The 21,504-nt window shown below is 34.4% G+C and overlaps 2 protein-coding genes across 2 annotated transcripts; one reads left to right on the forward strand and one right to left on the reverse strand.

Annotated features, from left to right (window-relative positions):
* Positions 1–6,267: 6,267 nt before the first annotated feature.
* Positions 6,268–8,555, reverse strand: LOC110384295 (serum response factor-binding protein 1). Its single transcript, XM_049846245.2, has 3 exons — positions 8,284–8,555; positions 7,919–8,080; positions 6,268–7,658 (listed from the first exon to the last, which is right to left on the reverse strand). The coding sequence occupies exons 1-3, from the start codon at positions 8,320–8,322 to the stop codon at positions 6,342–6,344; spliced, it is 1,518 nt and encodes a 505-aa protein (XP_049702202.2). The 5' UTR covers positions 8,323–8,555; the 3' UTR covers positions 6,268–6,341.
* A 376-nt stretch (positions 8,556–8,931) lies between these two features.
* LOC110384293 (large ribosomal subunit protein eL36) lies at positions 8,932–10,596 on the forward strand. Its single transcript, XM_021345522.3, has 4 exons — positions 8,932–9,070; positions 9,226–9,349; positions 9,803–9,895; positions 10,423–10,596. The coding sequence occupies exons 2-4, from the start codon at positions 9,227–9,229 to the stop codon at positions 10,573–10,575; spliced, it is 369 nt and encodes a 122-aa protein (XP_021201197.1). The 5' UTR covers positions 8,932–9,070; position 9,226; the 3' UTR covers positions 10,576–10,596.
* The last annotated feature ends 10,908 nt before the right edge of the window (positions 10,597–21,504 follow it).

Raw genomic sequence — 21,504 nt, forward strand, 5'->3', positions numbered from 1 at the left:
AAGTAGCTAAGTACTATTTAAGTAACTGATTTAATAAGGTAAGTAACTGATTCTTTTTCTATGACAATAGGTACATTGAATCTAATTTTAATACTCGCCGTGAACACTCAGAATCAAGCTAAAGTGCCAAGGAATACCTATTTATTTTTTAACGTAATTGAAAAATTCTATAAAAAATCACTGAGCACCTAGTAAACCTTTTTGGCAGGCTAAAAATAAATAAAACTGACAAACGATAAAACCCAAACGGTTCACGTCCGAGTTTTAATTTGGAAAACGGATTAAAACTGACGTATTACCCATGCTTCCAACATTGGTTCCAACGTTGGGCCAACACTTAGCTCCATTCAAGTTCAGTTTTGTTTTTAGATCATTTTTTTATTTTCTATTCAATACTTTCCTAACATTTCTAAATGTAGAACAAGGTTTACTTAACGATAAATTAATGCTAAACTATTACTACTGTTAGTTGTAATATAATTAACTGTATCGGCCGGAAAGTTATAATTCTATACGATTATTTAAACTCTATGGTTAAATGTTTTTACCCTGTATTTAGACCGGTTGCTTATGCATTTTTAATTAACTCTTGCGTCAGGAATGAAGCTCCTGAAGGTGCTTTGTGTTTTTTTTTAATAAACAGAGAAACAAATGTATCTACCTAATTCAAAGATTGATAAGACCAATATTTTCAAAGATATCCATCCATCCATCCATCCATCACAGCCCCTAAGTTGCCCGCCTTCGGATGTTCGTATTCCAAAGATATCACAGAGTAAAATTTTATGATTGGTACAATATTAACTAACGTGGTGTCACCTAAGTTTTCTCCTAACGCATAGGTTTCAACCAGTTCCACCCCTCATATACATAAAACAACAACTTAGCTTTTAAAAACAATCAGTCAAAAAAATTGGCGCCAACATTCGCGCCAAAAATCCAACTTAGATTTTTTAAAACGTTCCATTCCACGGTCCTTTGCATCTAACGGGAGCGTTCATTGTAATTATGCGTTTACTACGTGATCCCATTCCGTTGTACGTGCCTGCGTGGACTTAGCAATATTATAAATATAAAAAAAGCCATTTAGTGACGGCCTTGCTGATAAGCTATAGAAAACGGATGTGATTTTTTAATGCAACGTTTTTTTTTCGAATTTGTTTATCGAAGGAACAACGCTACGATTCTCCTTTCTGGTATTGCGTAAGTGTTTTCAATGAATCTGGTCCTTCTTATCCCTTATCTACAAACTAAAAAAACTATTATCTACTTCTAAAAATCATAGATCATTTACCCAGCCTATCTAAATAAATATGACAGTCACGATTGAAAGGATATTATTGATGATAATGTAATCATGAGTATATTTAGTAGATACTTTATATGTATGCAAACAAATATCTGGCCATGCTTATTTGTTGTTTACAGAAGACTGGTGCGTATCTAAATTAGTTTCTTGTTATGTTTGTGATATCCTAGAGCCTACTGCGTATCAGGCAATATAATTACCATTATGATAATCTTTAAAATCTTTTTTATATAATTTTCAAGGTATTTGATCATAGACCGAGCTTTCCGCATTAAGTATTTACTTGCCTTCTGATGTTATTCTGTAGTAATGTGAATCAACTAAACCAGATTACAGACCTACATGAAAGACTTCATTTAATTTATATCAAGATTTTAGAGAAAAAGTAGAAGTATAAGACCTAATAAGAATGCTCCAACTTCGAATAATTATCCTCAGGAATATAGAAATGTGCTAATATGCCATTCCGTACATAAGGACCAGATAACAAACACTCCAAAAAGTTCCCAAAACCCAAATCACTCATGAAACAACAAACTCACAATGAAAATTCGGACAATATTCAACAAAAAAGTTTATCCTTAAACAAATCTAATATCCCTCTATTTAGATTTACAGTGTCGGGTAAAAAAACTGGCAACACTCGGTCAGAGGGCAAGCGTTATTCGGGCAAAAACAATTTGTAAGTTTTTGTTAGAGAACCCTTGGGCCCTTTTGGCTGAATACATGAATACGTTAGGCCGAAAATGCCCTTTATGATAGCATGGTTTTTCACAAAGCGTGTCGGGTTAAACTCTGTAATGTACGAGCGATTGTATTACGAATCTTGAGTGAGCATGTTACGGTTTTTTCACTACACTTCATATTAACTGGAACTGGAAAATGTGTTTGTGTACGGGAAATGTACGGTGAATGCTCTTTGAGGAAAACCCTGCACAGGAAAATCAGAGCCGGAGAATGGTATACCTACCTATGTATTCATTGGTTGATATTAAACATGGCCCTTTATTTTGTCCCTTTAGTCTTCTCTGGGAGACAGAATTCTAAATTACCTGGAACAAATATTTTATTCTTAACAATTAAGCACAAAGAACTTAGATTTTTTTATAACGGTTTTCTTAAATAGAAACTTCATTTCATTTATACTTTTATTACGAGGTAAAACCTTACAGAATAAAACCAAGAATATATGAACGAATAAAGTTACAACCATCCCTTCTACCTAGTTACGGTTGATTGCGGCGAGCCACCCCGTGCGGCTAAATTATAGCCACTGCATCGATGGCCGAATAAAAAATGTGCACAATATGTTCCCGTCATGTGAACGCGACATTTTATTGTCACGTTGGTAGCACTGTAAGTGTGACGTTTTAGCTATGCGTTTTAGTTGTACGTGATGTTGGACAAATTCGTTTGAATATGGAAATTGGAACGTGATTTTATGTTTTTTTTTTAGATCGAAGTGGATGAAGAGATTTGGTAATGGGGTTATGAGTTGAGCCTATTGTCAACCTGATATACGTACGCTAACGGTATTTTAGTTTGTCTATATCTATCAAGTCTATTTTGTAGAAGGACTATAATCTATACTTAATATTATAAAGAGTAAAACTTTGTTTGATGAATAGGCTCAAAAACGACTGGACCGTTTTTAAAAATTCTTTCACCATTCGAATACTACATTATCCACGAGTAACATATGCTATATTTTATCCCGGTACGGGCAGTAGTTACCACGGGACGCGGGTGAAACCGCGGGAAAACGGCTATGTTTCATAAAATAAGACAAACAAAATCTACAAACAATGTACAATAAAACTAATAAAAAATAAATACCTGAGTGTTAGGCGTCGAAATACTCCTCCGCATCCTAGACATAAATGTAGGTTAATTAATAGGTAACTGAAATTTGAGAGTACATGAGGGAAGTGCACAATTGGAGTATATAAGAGAGTACATAAGAGTGTACATAAGAGAGTAGGTACAGGAGTACATAAGAGAGTATATAAGATTAGTATATAAGGGAGTATATAACATTAGTATATAAGAGAGTACAAAAGAGAATAAGATGAGTACATAAGAGAGTACATAAGAGTGTACATAAGAGGAGTACAAAAGAGAGTACATCTTATTTAAGGTCTACAATTTTTGCATTTTTTTTCTTTTGACCTCGAATAACTTTTGACGCACACGTGGGATCGATGGGGACTTATTAGAAGAAGATATTAGATTTTATTAATTTGTAATCGTAAACCCATCCTCTCCACCAAAATTAGGTTTTCCGGGAATTTTGTTATTTCAAATGTCTAAGTATTTTGACCGGACTATATTAGGTAGGTGGTGACTTGTAGACGTAATAGGCTTAGTAGTAAGATCTCATTTGGTTCGGGCCTCAGAAACGGACAAAGAAACCTCCTGAGATAGGTAATACTATGACTATGTAGGTATTTAGGACCTTACCTTAAATACATTTTAATACCTACAGAATATTTATGTAGCCATTGTGGTTATAATCTTATCTAATAAATGAATATACATGCTAAACCTCAAGATTTATTCACTCTAATCCCCACTAACTGGCCGTCAACAATTAATTCAAGCAATATCTCAAGAGATTGCAACTGATATACGACCTCCTTACTGCGTTCGCGCCATCACTCAACCAATCCAATATGGCGGCAGTAAATCGCTTCAAGTCATCTGTTAAGTGCTGTGTTGGTATGTAATTAAGCATTCCCGCGTTGAATCAACGCTGTACACAAATTAATGGCGGGTCACCGCGTATTCTGGGACATTCGGTATTGCGAATTCCGCATGCAATGGCGCTCCACCTGTGTGTGAACGTCTGTATTATAACGTTTACAGACGAATTTTGGCGCCATTGTTATGGAATTTACGGTCAGTTATTGTGGCCCGTTTATGCGCACGAAAGTACATGTATGTTCAAAAGATCTTTATATCCGCTTTCACACTCCTCCGGTCCGAAGCCTAACATGAAAAGACAGAACTGACTGAAGTAATTTTTGCAATAAGTATTTATCATTTTTATAGTCTCACAAATCCTATCTTTTTACACGTAAGTAAGTGAGCACAAATATTTCAGCGGCAACTGCGAAGAAAAACGATTCAAAATCTTCACAATGTCACAACGTTGTACAAGATTCTTATTTCAAAAAAGTCGACGAGAAAAGCTGCCAGTGACACCAGAGTTTTACTTTTTTTTTCTTCAGCCGCCACAGTTAAATAATAGTGTTCATTATACCGGCTGACGTTTTTCCGCAAGTTGGGCCCGCAAAGGGTGTCGGGACGTAAATGCAAATAACTGTCACGGGCCAGATGATTTTATGGGGCCTTTCCTCGTTTGATTTGTGAAGACTTTCCTTTTTTTATTTTAGGTTTATTTTACTTGTGCTTTTGTAGGTTTAAAATGTTGATCTTGCCTGTCTAAGCTATTTTGTACCGTCTTTTCCCGCATTCTAGGCAAAGTCCTATCCACTCACAGATAAAAACTATGTCATTTAACAGGTTTCGCTTTTTCAAAAACACGTACCCACCTATGTCTATTATCAGTTTACGTGGGCAGAGGATGGTTTTCAGACCAGTTTGTAGTCTTCTCAAAGATTTTAAAGGAATCCGTCAACTGTTATTTAACACAACTTTTAACCAGTAGGTCAAACTCAATTTTCCTACCAGTACCATAATCTAAAATTTTGCCTTTAACACCTTTGATTTACATTTCCCCACAACACCAGATTTCGCGATCTCCAATCTGCACCAGTACAGTACAATACCTACAATAAATCGACCAAATCTAAGCAATCCAGGTGTTACCCTGGTATTTGCAAAATGTCCGCCGTGTACCTGTGTCGTGCATTCAGTGGGAGAGGGGGGAGCTATAAATCGCGTTGGACCCGAGAAATGCTTCATTACGAGCCGCGACAACCCGGCTTGGTGTTATGTGGTGGTTTCTATTTATTTATAGTTGCAATTGCAATAGGGTAATATAACCAATGAGAAATCCTTGTTAATAATTAAAAATGCGAAAGTAACTGTCTATCTGTTCAGCTTTCACGCCAAAACGATTGAACCAATTTGAATGAAATCTGTGTAAAAAGACATCTATTCAAGAGCACTGAGAAAAAACAGGCGTCTTTTTATCCGGATGCGGGAAGGTTCCCTCGGGAAGTGGATGAACCATGGTCAGACGACAATTTTATGAACCATTAATATAATGAATATTGGTGGAATCTACATAATACAATTTCACTTTCCTCATTAAATATAACACACCTACAAATAATCTCCAACGTCTACCTACCAAACTAATGTTGGTACATTCCTAAATTCTTGGTACTACGTAGGTAGTGGGCCTCGCTCAAGCCGCAAATAGGTCAAGGCATATACTCTATGGTCTACGGTCAACGTAATTTGGACAACAGTATTAGCAGTATGTGATGTGATTTAGGTAAATTAATTCCTGGATTTATTGCCGGTCGTGTACGTGCAAAAAGGAGTGAAAGATATTCTGTTGGGTATTTTGTGAATACGGTTTTAGTTAGGTACAGTCAGAATTCTTTTGATATTCACAAAAAAATCGAGGTGAGAAAAAGGTTTGTAGCTGTCACCCAATAATGAAAATACTGTTTATTATATTTTTTCAGTAAATTGTAGTTTATCATATAAAATAAGTGTGAATTGGGACAGCGAATGTCAGTTCACATCCTTGTACTTCACGCTACGCCGCCATATCTATGCTTTTTTGAAAGCATCAGTATCCAACGTTGTAATACGAATCTACGAATACAAATACGAGTCTACGAGTACGAATCTGGATTCCACAGTATACCTATGTGAAATATTCATTAAAAAAATAAGAATACTGATTTGACTTCATTATGATTGGCTCTCAGCAGTCTCACAGATTTACTGATATTCTAATCAAGTTTAATAAGGAAGGAAAGGAAATATCAAGACCAAACAAAGTTATATGTAGCAAAATATATACAATTTATTTACTTATTATTTCCATTCCTCAACTCTCATCAAAAACAATCTTTTTACCTTCAAACGGTAAAATACCTGATTTCTTCCTCTTAGCTTCCCAAGATGGATGCAATTTCTCTGGTTCTTCATTAACTTTATCATTTCTATTAAAACCTCTTTTATCATTAAAATCATTATTAAAGGACTTCCTATCATTAAAGTTCCTTCTGTCATTAAAATCGTTATTAAATGACTTTTTATCATTAAAGTTCCTTCTATCATTAAATTGGGGTCTATCATTGAATTTGCCTTTATAATTATTTCCTCTATCATAGCCATTTTGTTTGTTAAATCTGTTATCTTCATTATGATAATTATTGTTTTGTCTTAATCTACTTTTAGGGACATGGCCAAACATGACTGCTCTTCTTAATTTCCTGTTTCCTTGCATATGTTCATCTTTTATCTCATCGGGAGCTCTTGGTTCTACTACAGACATATAATTCTCTCCTGTTGATGTTATAAAGAAGGGATCCACGATTTTTTCAACCACAGGACCATCTGAATCTTTCTTTAATTTCTTTTGTAGTATCTTTTCGTTGAAGTTCTTAGTTTTATTAAGATCCTTTTGTTTCTTTATTGGATTCTTCTTAACTATTTCTTTTTGAGGCTTTGGATTCTTAATTTCTTTCGGTTCTACTGTTTTTGGACTTACTACTTCTGTTTTCTTAGCTTTCGTTTTATTAGCTACAACAGCTGGTTTTGCTTTAGCAGTCTGTTTCAAAATTTTACTACTGTCTTCTTTTAGTTCACTGTCACTAGGCTCTTCACCTAAGTCATTATCTTCTTCTAAATCTTTAGTTTCATCTTCATCTTCCACTCCATCACCATCAGACTGGTCACTCTCATCACCAAATTCCCCATTACCACCATTGTCATCACTTGACATATCATCATCGCCAGACATGTCATTACCTTCATCATCACCAGACATTTCATTACCTTCATCATCACCAGACATTTCATTACCTTCATCATCATCCAATTTCCTTTTATCACCCACATCTTCAACATCCCAATCTCCTTCAGAATTAACCACTTTACTATTCTTATCTTTCTTCTTATTCTTTTGTTTTTCTTTAGCCTCCTTTTTCATCTTTCTTCTTTCTAATCGGGACATGAATAGATCTTTTATGGGGACATTAGAAAATCTGCCTCGGATGAATTTATATTTTTCTTGTAGAGCTTTGTGTAGTAATAATCGGGCACAGGCCTTGTCTTCATCAACTTGTGGCTTATTTAAAAAAGAGTTTAGTTCTCCTTTGTGTGTGACTATGAATTTAGCTATGTCCTTTGGTTTGATTTTCTGTAAATAAAGAATCAAGTACTTATTATATTTGGTGAAATGTTTAAGAACTTTATGTTCAGTTTTATGGGCTGCCGGAAAGTATCAGTTACTTAAATTCCAAACAAATATTGCAGTTGTGATTTTGTGTGTTTTTTAATTCCAATTTGGTATAGGTAACCTGCCTTGAATCTTCTATGATGATGATTTACTAGCAACCTACTTTCATAAGACTGTTTAATTTAATAATATAAGAAAGAAGTTAAGCATTTAATTTATACCTTTATAACCAAAACTTCTTTCACAGCAGACTCAGCTTTCCTCTTTAACTTTTCCTGCAACTTTTCAGGAGCTTTCTTCTCAGTCAATTGTTTAGCCTTTCTGGTCAGTTTATGTATTATCTGTATCTTGGCTTGACTTAAATTCTTCTTTAGAAGTATAACCTGGAATTATTTAAGTAAACAATTTATTACAATGGTCTTTTTTAAACAATGTATGAGGAATGATAAAACTACTACGAAAGAAGATTGCATGTCAAAGACTGCGGCAGGGTCTATTATAAGACTGGCTATTTATTCATGTTTTTAATATGTTCAAAATCAGTGAGCTCTTCAAAATCAATTAAGTAACTATTAAAGGTCATTACCTCATTATTGAACGCCTGTTTTACAGCTCCAACCTCCATTTTTATTGATAAAATTAAACTTTTTAATAACAATTAGGTTATGTTTCTAAATGCTGCCCATAATCTTCAAGAACGTGTGTTAGACTGCTTACAATACAACTGTAACCCGCGTAAATGAAGTAGCATAAGTTTGCGATTCTCTCTATTTCAATGTAATTGAACTATCACTTAAATATTTAAATGTAAATAATAAATATCGTGTGCTCCTCGCTTTTGGATATTGCAAACTTGACGTGACGTTATACAATATTTTGACATTGACGTTAACATATAAGTGACGTCATTACTAAATATTCTGTCTGATATTCTCATCTGACTGATCAGAAGTTTCTATCCCCTCCTAACAGTAACTCCTATTTGTGTGTAAAAAATGTGGAGTATATCTGCTTAATTCAACGACTTACTTCTAATTTAAACCAAACAGATAAAACTACTGTTTATTCATTACATATTTTTGATGACTACTTCCATTATAACAGTCGCGGCTTAGTAAAACAAAAAAATATTTATCGTAAGGAATTGAACTACCCACTGTATTTTTGCTCATGGTTGTTTGAATTCACGGTCGGGTCATGTCATTTTACAGACACTTTTCACTTTATCCATTTAAGTCCATTATTTAGTAATATTACTAAATCGACTAAAAGTCTATGACATGGTATCTGAAATCTGTGGCACAACTTTAATCTGTCAAAGCTGTTTTAAAAACAAACCAAATTCTTTCTGGTCGGATCTGTCAATCCGTAATGTACGTAAAGATTTTTGATAAAATAAATTCTATTAAAATCTGAATAATCTAAATGATTTCTTATGTTTTTGTAGTGTTTTGAGATTCTTTGTGTTAAGAAGAAAGTGATTGTGTGAATATTTCGTCCTTATAGTTCCTGTGTTTGTTGTTTTCAGCATGGCTCCTCGGTTTGAGTTAGCAGTCGGTCTCCGAAAGGGGCACAAAACCACAAAAATATCCGCCGGCAGGAAGGGTATTACAGACAAAGCAATTAAAATCAGGCCCGCCAGGCTAAAGGGTGTAAGTATTTTTCTATATTTTGATGAAAAAGATAGTGAGGTTATGTTTTGAATCTTGTAAACGTTGCCGCAGGAGATTTGCACATTTTAATTGCATTAAAAACGGTTATTTACCTTGAAATGGATTTAAAAAGTTCACTATTAGTGCCACTGGGTAAGAATGAACTTAATAATAGGTACTTGAATTAGTTCTTTGTCAGTTATCCTAAACTTAGATATAGTTTTCCCACTACATGTCAGTCTAAGAGCGCAGTAAATAATTTTCTATGGGGGAGCAGTAATCTCTATATCCACTTTGTCATCCAAACACTGAATTATAAATTACTCTCAATACTTGAAACATCGTTCTTCTGAAGTCTTTATATTAGTATTTATTTGCCACAAACTGCTTACTCTACTAGTAAACTTATCCTTTCGTTTACTGTGTACTTACCAATTATTTGTATGTTTCCAGCTCCAAACCAAACACTCAAAGTTTGTGCGTGATCTGGTCCGCGAGGTTGTTGGACACGCTCAGTATGAGAAGAGGGCTATGGAGTTGCTGAAGGTGAGTTAACTAAGTCATTTATGTTATCCATTTTTTCATACACAGGATATGGCATAGACATTTCAATGTACTAGTCAACTATTATGGCTGCTTTGGCATTTATCCATTTACTGGATCCTGTTGAAGTAGGTAGTGTTTTGAGTGTCTTAATTGCTCAGTTGGGGCTAGCCTGCAGTAACAAAATAATGATAGTATAAGTGTACTAACTTTCAAACATTATAATGTTGACTACTAGACAATTTTAACTGTTTACAAGTAAAGAACGATTACTATCAGCACCATTCATCATAATATTATTGATTGATAGCTTGTTATTGTACCTAATAACAAAATTTTGTGAGGATCATAATATTTAGCTCTCCTTATGGTGATTTTAACAGACAAAGAAGTTCTTATTTTCCTTTCCTATGAATGGCATTTCCAATTCTTTTTTCAAAATATTATAGTGCACCTTTAATGGCTCTCCATTACAGCATCTATAGCTGATTATTCTTAATTCAAATATTAACAAAACTTCATCATTCCAGGTGTCAAAGGACAAGCGTGCGCTCAAGTTCTTGAAGCGTCGTCTGGGCACACACATCCGTGCCAAGAGGAAGCGTGAAGAGCTCAGCAACGTTCTGACCCAGATGAGGAAGGCCGCGGCACAGGCTCACCATGCCCCCACACACACTAAGTGAACAATAAACTAATTAATTGTATCTTTGATGTTTTATTGGCCTGTAAGTTAAATTTGTCGTACCTTGCTGATATAATGAAAGGATGATTGAAATTGCTGTTAAATTAGATAGGTAGTCCTTTGATTGAATAATGCCAATCATACATAGTTTAGCTGAGTTACTGAATGTAATTTTTTGTGCACTACAATACTAGATGAAGCTTAGCTAACTGGGCTTCCTAATATTAGTGCTTGTCCCGAGTTCTAAAATATATGACAGCATTTCAACCACCTAAGTGGCGTTATTCAGTCAAAAGATTATTTATTTTAATGAATGGCTACCTATTTGAATCGCCTGACTGCGATGTACAACGACAGTGGCACCACAAATACTTAAGAAAATTACTAAAATATTGTGCTCCAAATACTAATGAATGACAAGCCCCAAAGTTAGCACAAGTATGATATGCATCTCTGAAATGACAGGTTTACTCTTGCCAATCACTATAAGAACGAAATTTCTGATAATCGCTGCCAAGTTTCTACTGAAAGTAGACTATAAAATTACAATAGACTGAGATGGCATATCACATTACACTAATATGGCGAAAGTTCGTGAGTCTTTATGTACACTCACACAAGGGGCTGAATATAATTTGATGAAACTGCTAAACTAAACACTATCAGAGTAGGAATTAATTCCATAAGGAAAAGGGTGAAACAGCTACCGGAAGCAAAGAAGTAGGTAATAAACCGAAATAAATATTTAGGTGCTACGTACGAGTCCGACTCGCACTTGGCCGGTTTTATTGATGCACCCACATATTGGTATCGATAGGAAGGGAAGGTTTTATGTAAGTTAATCTCGACGTCGCTGACCCACATAGAATTCAATACGTCATGGGGTAGCATTACGTAGGTAGAAACACAGAACAAACATCTCTAGCTCACACAAATATTTGTTCCGATGCGCCAATCGATGCCCTTGAACTTAGAATGCGGTTGCAACTCTCCCTACTGCACAAATAATGGTTAGAACTATGTATCGATTGAAAATAATCATAATACAGTAGGTAGGTACAGTCAACTTCAGGTCAGTGGTAACAGTTCTATAGGAAAATCGTACTTATTACTATTGAGTTAAGGTGCATGACAGTTACCACTGATGTGCGGTCTACCGTACTACCTAAGTTAGATTATTTATTTTCGAGCGAGCGAAGATTTGAGCAGTAAATTCAAATATAGTACAGAAGCACAGACTACTAAATACATAGTTGCTAACAGGCTGTATCTCATGAACCATGACATCTAGACTGGTTGTTTTCGCTGATGATGTATTTCTGTTGCCGTTATGACAAAAGAATACAAAAAAGTGGATTTAAGTAGGTACGTACCTAAGTAGTTTAGGGATGTCCCATACTAAAAACGTGATTTTTGTTACGGAATCCTTCGTACGCGAGTCCGACACTCTCTTGGTTGGTTTTGTTGTGTTTCTTAGATATAAATGTCGAAACTTCAATCTAAAATTGCATTTTTGGCATTATCAGTTGAATCTCATAAACCGGTAATGGTAAATGACCTTTAACCCTCAAACCGTTAAATTATCTTTTTTTTATATGACATACCTCAGTAAAGTTAGACGAGTTCTTATACTCGAATTATGAATTTTTAATTTTCCTGCGTTACAAAAAAAATGATTCAATACGAGTTTTATTTGAGTAATCAAATATTTGGATAATGTTTTAGTTGCTTCCGCAGCGTATTTACAGAGTGTACATAGCCAAAACGCATCCATAGGAAACTGCTCGCTGATACTTTGTAATGCTGTTTTTTAATTTGTGATTTCAAAGTATACACGAATTTTGCGTACTGCTCGCGTATAATTCGTAGCTTAGACGTGCACATGCATCTTTCCAATTTATACACGGTCAAATTTAACTATACAAAATAAAAATGGCTTTTGAATCTGAGTTTGTTTATTTAAAATGGGTGCTAAGTAAACAGGCTTCTTTTTAATATCATTATTCGACCCCCAAAAATGTATGTTGCCTTCTAAATTACTAAGTCAGCCACAATTAACGAGCATCTAAATAATACTATCTTAGCCACTAGTTATCTTCTAAGTAAACCACTCTAAATACAACTCAGCATGATGGTTATTTTTTAGCATCTAAATTTGTAGCATGCATTCTAACAGTAAACTTCTAAAATACTATTAAATGACATCATAAAGGACAATGGGCACTTTGTATGAGATTTGGTACCCGCTCCAACAGTAACGTATGATATATCATTAGAAAGGTATTTACGTGGAGAATAATATAAACTATGGGGCTTGCCTCAATTAGCTGTCCGGTCCAAGTAACGATAAAAATTGAATCGACATAGAAACAAGTATGTCATCCATATATGCAAATTCATTAAGAGGCATATGTCGTCAGTGTAATAATTTTAAACTCAGTTAATAGACATCTTACATTGTTTGAGATACATTCTATTATAAAATAAAGGTTGTAATAGTCTATGGAGTCATACTACGGAAACACAATCGTCATCTGATTTGACAAAAGTTCAAAACATTTCTATTCATCTTTTTTTAAGAAGGAGATTCATCATTATCTCAGCACCTCTTGAGGAGCAAGATTGAGTCGTAAAATGCACTATGTTAACATCGTCTCCTGACTTTTCATCCTTAATTGATTGTAAATACTGAAAGACTTTCATCAAATACATAAGCTGGTTCTGCGTGAACTGCAAAGGTTTGCACAGTCCTTTTTTAAAGCAGTGGGCAGGCAAACATTCTAAGAAGGCCAAATTCCTGTTTTTTGTTACTTTACCAGTTTTTATTCAATACAGTTGGATTTAAGAACTACATCTACGTTGATGATTTATGAACATTACACATTCTATTAGTCGATGTCACGCGAAATGGACAAGGATTTGGGACTAGTCGTCATAGTAAAAATTTTTTGCCTTGCCAAGACCTACGTAATGGTACTAGAATCAACACTGTTGGACAGGGTACCAAAACGCCCATCGTCCTTTATTTAATTAGCTTCAATTTTTTTAACTCAGTACGTTTAAAATGTAAGCAAGCAACATGCAGCAAGCATCGCTTCTGTCACGGCTCCGGCGCTGCAGGGCTCCGGCGGTCCCATGCGAGCTTATCGTCGCAGAATGGTTTTCACGCTCACCACCGCAGCTTCGGCTTGCTGGCCGGCCCAGCCGGCCAGCCTCAGCCGCATCGGCAAGCGTTAAAACTACCTGCGGCTCAGCTCGCAGGCCGCCTCGCCCCTCCGCGCCTACGCGGTTTTGAATTGCACTCTAGGGGTAGGGCAGACAAGACTACGTGGAGTCGGTTTTGCAGCGATTCCTTTTGGTCACTAACTTCAATTTTTAATACAATGTTTTTTAATTGAAGGTTATAAATGGCAATATACTAAAAACGAGGCCGAGTTAGTAAATTAGATGACAATGTATAAATAAGAATGTCACAATAATTGATGATCTTTACTTGAAGCTTTCAAATCGTAAAGTTTTTCACGCCTATTTCAATGTATACATGATTAGTTTGCATGCGGACTAGCACTGTATATTATGGAACTAAGCAAGTTACTTTGGCCACTACAAAATATATGCGAGTATTTGCGTACTGCTGCTGTATACATCGGAAGACTTTGTATAAAAAGTGAATTCCAATCTATTCGCGACTAGTTTCACACGCTTGCGTACTAGCCATGTACATACTGTAAATACGCGCTTCCGCAACAAAGCCTGTTTAATTTTTTTATTTAGATACCTATAATAGCGTTTCGTAGGTACGTAAGTCAGTTATTTTATTTAAATGGGTGTTCAGCTCCAAAAGTCAATGAACATGAAAGAAACTAGCTTAGGTACCTAAACCTAAACAATGGCAACGCATCTTCTAAGTTTCGTAACATCCGGAAAAAAAACAAAAATTCAAAATCATTCCATTTGTGACTGCCGCTTGTCGCGATACATTTTCTTATGAACTTTGCTCAATAAGTTAACCAATCGTTGAATTAAATGAACCTGCAGCATTTTATCTTATATTCTGGCAATAGAACCTTGAGTCGCGGTGGAAAGTTAGATATTAGATCAATGGCCGATAAAGACCAATCGAATGAATTACAATTTATTACTATATTTTATCGCGGTGGGTACCTAAGTACCTGTTGACGCTTTGGTAGTTACTGTAAATTATAAGCCCTATGTAAAAGCTATCTAGACTATACTATACCCTACAAAGAGGTAGAAAATAGCTTATTGTCTGCCATAGCAGTTTTCCCCAACTAGCATTTTCCCTGGTTTTACACGTTCATTTCGTATGAATAGTGTTCTACGATTTCATCAACAAAAATAATAATTAATCTATCTATGCTCTCGATTCGATTCAATCAGACACAGTTGCTTTAACTTCTATCCTCATTGCATTAAGGTAACAGCTAACTTTTAAAATTCCCGCGAATATAAAATTTGCAAAAACAACTTAATTGTTCTGGATAACAAACATTTTTGCGAAAACATATTTATTTACATATTATCGTGAACTGATTATGACGCTTGTTATACCTATAGGGGGTCTTGTAAAGGTCGTCCAGGCTATCGAATTGCGTCACTTGAGACCGCGGGTTACGTTGACACCCATAGATAATTATGAAGACGGTGACATCTCTAGTTACTTTTACTTGGCCGTTATTAATAAACTGCTATCGTGGTGTGAATAAACGGCTAATAACATTTGTTATAATAATTATATGAGTGCATAGATTTTTAAAGGGGGAGTATGAGAGTTTATATATTCAAGCTGGGTTAGTGTAGTAGGACGTATATATACATACATATACATATATAACATAGGTTTCCTCCAAATTGTATTTGTAGTAAAAGCCTGTCCCTGTCGCTATTGCCAAAACAGCTGATAACTCTATAGCGGCTGGACTGATTTTAAAGAAACGCATGAATGCTAAGGATGAAACAGTCCTGCCAAAAAACACTGGCAGGCCAAGTTATTTGGAAGTACGTCATCATCTCCCGAGCTTTTTCTCGTCGGCTTCTAGTCAAACCGGAAGCAGCTGGGCACTACTTCAAAGAAAGTACAGTCACGCACAAAACTCATCTCCATTAAAAACTTAATTGATGACCTATGCTGTATTTCTAACGTTAAGGCACCTTACATTATCTACTTCCCAAAAAGTCTCCGAGGCTAAAATTGAAACTCCGATTGTGACGATTAACTATGTTAGCGAAGAAATAACATCGGAAATAACTTGAATAATATACTACATACTACCTACTATATTACATTAAACGCCTTCCTCTCTTCTAACTCTTTGCTGTGCCCATCAGGGTCCATAATTGTGACTACCTCTATTATTTTATATTTTCCACCAAATGTACATTATGGAATGCAATAAATGATATGATATGAAATGCAATAGTAACAAGAAATGCATCACCAGTCACGTCAATGTATAAAATCATTGTTTTTACAGATAGGTACCTATTTTTGTTTTTAAATCAGCACACCATAGTCTTAGGGGGTTGGGTAATTAGGTACCTAGAGGGATTAAATTTTCAGTATCATTTTGTTTTTCTTTTTTTCCGGATTCGGACATAAGGAACAAGATTACTGAAGTTTATACATTTTATACTTACTCATGGTACCTACTGATAAAAATTATCAATGACACGATAGTTTCATTCCTTATCATTAAAGAAGTACATATAAGTAGGTGTCTATGTCTAGATACAATAGCCGTTGTATAAAAATATAGGTAGATGACAATTAAACAGAATCTTATCAAATTCCAATTCAAAAACACTCTCAAAAAATTCACATTGCACATTTGTTTACGCTCAAAAGCAGTGGTGCAACAAAAATCTCCCCAGCAACACGTAATCTGTTAGTCTATATTTTGAGAACATGCCGATGCCAAAGTAGATATATTAATATACCTATTATGTTTACTATACAAAATTAACAAGTTCCTCCGATACAATGCCATTGGAGGAAGACCTGCAGCCATAGGAATACTGATAAAATATGAAATCTTATCAGCAAATTGCGTAACTATCTCATTATCACTTTCAATTTTGATAATAAAGAAGACTATTTCGGAAACTATCGTCACGAACCAAATATGATGCTACACATCTTTGACTCCCCTTGCATTCTTAAAGGGCCTTAATTATGGTTGACGTCATTCCAATTTTCAGTATCCTCTAACTATCATTACACTTTAGGTAATGTCCAACTAACTAAAGGATGAAAAAAGACCCCCAGGGCCACACACATTTCTGTAGTTCCTATGTACTATATAAACAATGGTAACAAAATCTACTCGTGTCAGTCTGGCTTCGAGTTTCGTTTCAAGTTCTTCGTAACGCGACCTTGACCTTTAAAAACCTTTAGTGATACTTCCTCTACAGTCTACAATTGAATGATTGATTCATAAATTATGGTAATCTTGTAGGTATAATCTGCCTAGTCTTTTCCTAACTGTAGTAGGTACCTATGTTACAATCTGGATGTATGGATGTATACATGTAAATATTAGCAATTTGCTCTCTTCGTTCAGAGACTGCTCTACTGACTTCCTCAACCCAGTAACCGAGTAACAAACTGGTCCTTGGAGCTATAGGTAGATAGATGATGAGATGCATGCAAATCTGTAGGAATTTTACGTTGCTTTTTATTCATGAAGGGCAGCTAAAAATATCTTACTAAGTAGGTACATTATTCTTAAAGTGAATCATCAATCAAGATAATCCTTACTACCTTGGTAGGGTCATTTCGCCTGTTGGCGACCATTTAGTGCAGTTGGCAAGTTTGACGGCGATAATAAAAATGCTCCAGCACTCATTTCCATGTCAAATTTGTGTAATGTATTCCTTATATACTCTATTTTAAGATTAACTTTCAGTTGTATTAGAAATATCTTACGTTTTCTATTTAAATCGATAAACCTCAAAATTAGGCGTTTTACCCAGTTTGCGTCCACAAAATCCAATTCGCGTCCACCCATGGTCCAGTTCGCGTCCAGTAGCTTAGAAAAGGAATATAGGGGTGATTTTTTTAAGAATTAATAAAGAAAGATTGTATTAGATCAATTTCTTTATTTAACAATAAACTTAATTATTAAAAGTCAACATTATCATCATTTAAAATTCACTTTAAAAAATAAAAATAATTCTTCTCAACATTGGTTTAAGTAACTTAAAATAAGATTAAACAGTAATTTTTTTTATTAAGATATATACGTGGTTATAATTAAATTATAATTATATATCTTAATAAAAAAATAGAAAAATTATAATTTAATTAGAACCACGTATATATCTTCATAAAAAAAATATAATTTAATTATAACCACGTATATATCTTAATAAAAAAAATGTACTGTTTAATCTTAATATATTAAGTAATTTCATTTAAGATAAGTTCTTCGGATACAGGAAAAAAGAAGGAAAAGACAACATACACAGAAGAAGACTTAAAAAAAAGCATTAAATGATATTCGAGAGAAGAATAAATCGATAAAAAAAAAATATTCAAAGAATATGCCTTGTCTGATAATTTATTGACTCAACAATTCTTTTAGTTGTATGTTTAGACAAAATTGTTATATTGTTTTGTTAATTTAATATGGCCAAAAACTTACTATAATCAACGCGGGTCTTTCCCTGTGATTTTAGGGTAAAATTAACAGAACTGATTACTGTTTATTTTTCAAGTTGCAAAATTAATTGCCTAATTTTAAGTTACTTAAACCAATGTTGAGAAAAATTATTTTTATTTTTTTAAAGTGAATTTTAAATGATGATAATGTTGATTTTTAATTTCAAATAACAAAAAAAAATTAAAAATTTACTGTTTAATCTTAGTATATTAAACAGTACCCATGTTTTAATAATTTTTTATAAGCAAGTATTTAACGAAAACAGTGGACGCAATTTGGTTTATTAGTATAGAGGATAGTTTTAGTTCGCGTCCATTGTGGACGCAAAGTGGAAGTTTTGTAAAATTCGATGTAGTAATTCGCGTCCACCTTATTTTATTCGTTAAATATAAAAAACATTACCAAATTCATAAAAAACATTATACCTTTATTCATCATTAAACTGTAGAAATAGCTATCTATCCTAAAATTCACATAAAACAATATAAAACTTACCATCAAACACGCCGCTGCACACTAATTTTTATCTAAAATTCAACGTGTTTGCGCTTTCTTGTTGAAGAGCCTAGACTAATTATTTTTTCTAAAAGGATTGGTTGGACGCACAGAACTTTTGTCTATCTGTGCATGCCTCTTATACATTAACGTATTAGCGGTAATGATCTTTCGTTTGATTGGTGTGTTAATTATCTTGTTTTCGAAGTTTTTTTAAAGGAGATCGGCAAAATGGACGCGAACTGGGCGATGGTCGCGAACAGGCGAAATGACCCTATACAAATTACGAGTAGATAGTTAAAATATAATCGAATAACGATGTTAGTCGGCTTTGAAAGTTATAATAAAGAATACAGACCCCCGAATAAAACCCCGATCGAACCCGAGACCCGAGCCCAGTGGCCGTGGTTTGCGACTACTAGACTACGGACTACCAACGGTCACAAGAATGGGTGCACGAAAAATAAACATCCGTTTCATTTGTTTTTATTTTTAAAGATTTTTGTTATCCGCTTGACAATTCTACCAATCAACGCAATCTATTTGTCAAATATACGAAATTAGCCTCCAATGACACCAATTAAAACATTATAACTTATCCAAATGTTTTATTTACGTTTATTTTGAACTTTTGCTTACTATTTGTCGACGAAAATCAGCGAGTTACTAAATTTATCAGCAGTTTATCTTTTTAGCTGAAAGGGTCATCTTAGGTTAGAGGAATAATACTATTCGGGGACTTTAACTTTGTATATCAACTGTGAATTATGATTTGAGTTTATATTGCAACGTTCACTACTATAAAAAATAGATAATATACCTAATTTAAGTACCTATGTGTATTGTATATTTTTTAATGTTTTCATTTTTGTCGTTAGGTAACAAATGAAAATGATCAAAACACTTTTGTTACTGACTATACGTCACTAATTTAGGTTTTTTTTTAATATCTTGCCCAGGCAAACTAGATTTTCTTAAGTTAGGATTGGTCATCTAGATTCTATTACTTAACTATGAAAATAGGATATTATCGGAGCAGTCGGCAAAAATGGTAATCCAATTAACAAAATGACCTTGAACTATGTAGTCTATTTAACAAAATCGATGAGTCTGCAAGTAAATAGTTCTTGCAGCAGGTACCAACAGTAGACTGGTACCTGGTACACAGCATAACAAATGTTGCCTTGTCATTGAACAATAAAAATATTTTTAAAATGCTGCAGGCACTTTCATTAACGTTCCGTTAGTAATCACATAAGATAGGTACCTACTTTTAATTTGAAATCAAATAGATCAGAGATTAAAAAGTCTAATTTTATGTGGATAAATTCACGCCAAAATGAAACTCGGTAGACTAAAGCCTGACAGACGAAATATGTTACATTATGGCCGGGTGCGGGAAGTAGCAACTTCTGTATAAATTGCTAAACTTATAATCATAAGTATATTGGACACCCCTTGTGTGTCCGAAGCATAATACCTATAGGTATCTTACAAAATCCCTGCTTTGAAAACTTTTCTGAAAGAAGTATGCAAACAAATGAAACCTCAACCACTCTTGCTTTCCCCCAGATTAGCGTAGAAAAGATTTATAACTTTTTAATTGGGCATAGACAATTTTGGTCAGCGGAATTATTATGTTCTATTAATAGGACCTAAATTCTATCTATCTTATATTATGATAGAGTTAGAATCTGATGATCTAGATCGGTTGCGTGTGTGTATATTATTGTGACGGATAGACGCACCCACTGACAAACAATTTACATCATTGGCCCGTGACCCTAGGGTCAGTTTTCATATTGATACTGTTAAACTTGTACTGTGATGTAAGAAGGTCATATTATAAGAATAAGATGTAAGAATTAAAAGTATAATTTGAACACAGTGGGAAATGTATTTTTTAAGGCAATAAAATCAGAGTTAATTAGTCTCAATATATGACATGGCATCGACATGAAAGAAGAAGAAGAATGAATCTAATATCAATAGGTCAGTAGGTATACCTATCGGGAATACCGATCTAATAATTTAAGAAGAATACATTATAATGTTACTCCTTATCATAATATGCGTAGTAGGCTGATTGGTCTAGCTACTGGTAATAAATAAGCTCGACAAATTGGTCGTTAGGTAAGTTAGTCACTTTTAACTATTTTTTTACAGAACCTGCTGGTTCGTAATGTTGGCTCCCGTTACTTTTCACCAAAACATATTCTTAGGACATCATAAGCGTGAAATTATCAATCTGTTGCGCTTTCACGCTCTGAAAAAAGACAACGGAGTGACCTGAGGACGCGGCTTGGAACCGCGGGGAACAAGTTCCATTCCATATCATAGGTACCTAAATCCAAAACCGTCTACATGGTAAAATATTAGAGTTAGTAATACATTGTGGGTCCATCAAAAAGATAACTAATATTCTAAAAAAAATTACAAGGCTGCCAGTGCATTTTTTTTTCAGCCAGTGCTTATGTAGTGTTGGTAGGTAGTTAGTGGTGCATTAGCATCAGTGTAAATAACCAACCTCCATCCAAAGGTATTGTCCTGCCAATCACCGGGTTTCAAATATTATAGAAATCAATAAATAAGTATCAATGAGATCATTACCAAGTGTGCGTGTGACCGACTTTCATGGCAGTTTCTCCAACATTGTTCGTCAAGTTTTCAAGGATAACAAAGCAAAAAACTTAGAAATGTTGATTAAAGTTTGGCATGACAAATGTATAGAACTACCTACGTAATAAATTGTT

This window comes from Helicoverpa armigera, chromosome 17 (assembly GCF_030705265.1).
Source record: "Helicoverpa armigera isolate CAAS_96S chromosome 17, ASM3070526v1, whole genome shotgun sequence".
Taxonomy (NCBI): Eukaryota; Metazoa; Arthropoda; class Insecta; order Lepidoptera; family Noctuidae; genus Helicoverpa; species Helicoverpa armigera.

What these genes read in the sequence shown, in the direction of transcription:
- LOC110384295 (XM_049846245.2), bottom strand. Translation starts at nt 8,322, where the DNA reads ATGGAGGTTGGAGCTGTAAAACAGGCGTTCAATAATGAG. An exon ending in AACAGGCGTTCAATAATGAG is followed by an intron (nt 8,081 to 8,283) that starts GTAATGACCTTT and finishes AAATAATTCCAG; the next exon opens with GTTATACTTCTAAAGAAGAA. An exon ending in AAGAAGTTTTGGTTATAAAG is followed by an intron (nt 7,659 to 7,918) that starts GTATAAATTAAA and finishes CTTTATTTACAG; the next exon opens with AAAATCAAACCAAAGGACAT.
- LOC110384293 (XM_021345522.3), top strand. Translation starts at nt 9,227, where the DNA reads ATGGCTCCTCGGTTTGAGTTAGCAGTCGGTCTCCGAAAGGGGCACAAA. An exon ending in GGCCCGCCAGGCTAAAGGGT is followed by an intron (nt 9,350 to 9,802) that starts GTAAGTATTTTT and finishes GTATGTTTCCAG; the next exon opens with CTCCAAACCAAACACTCAAA. An exon ending in GGGCTATGGAGTTGCTGAAG is followed by an intron (nt 9,896 to 10,422) that starts GTGAGTTAACTA and finishes TCATCATTCCAG; the next exon opens with GTGTCAAAGGACAAGCGTGC.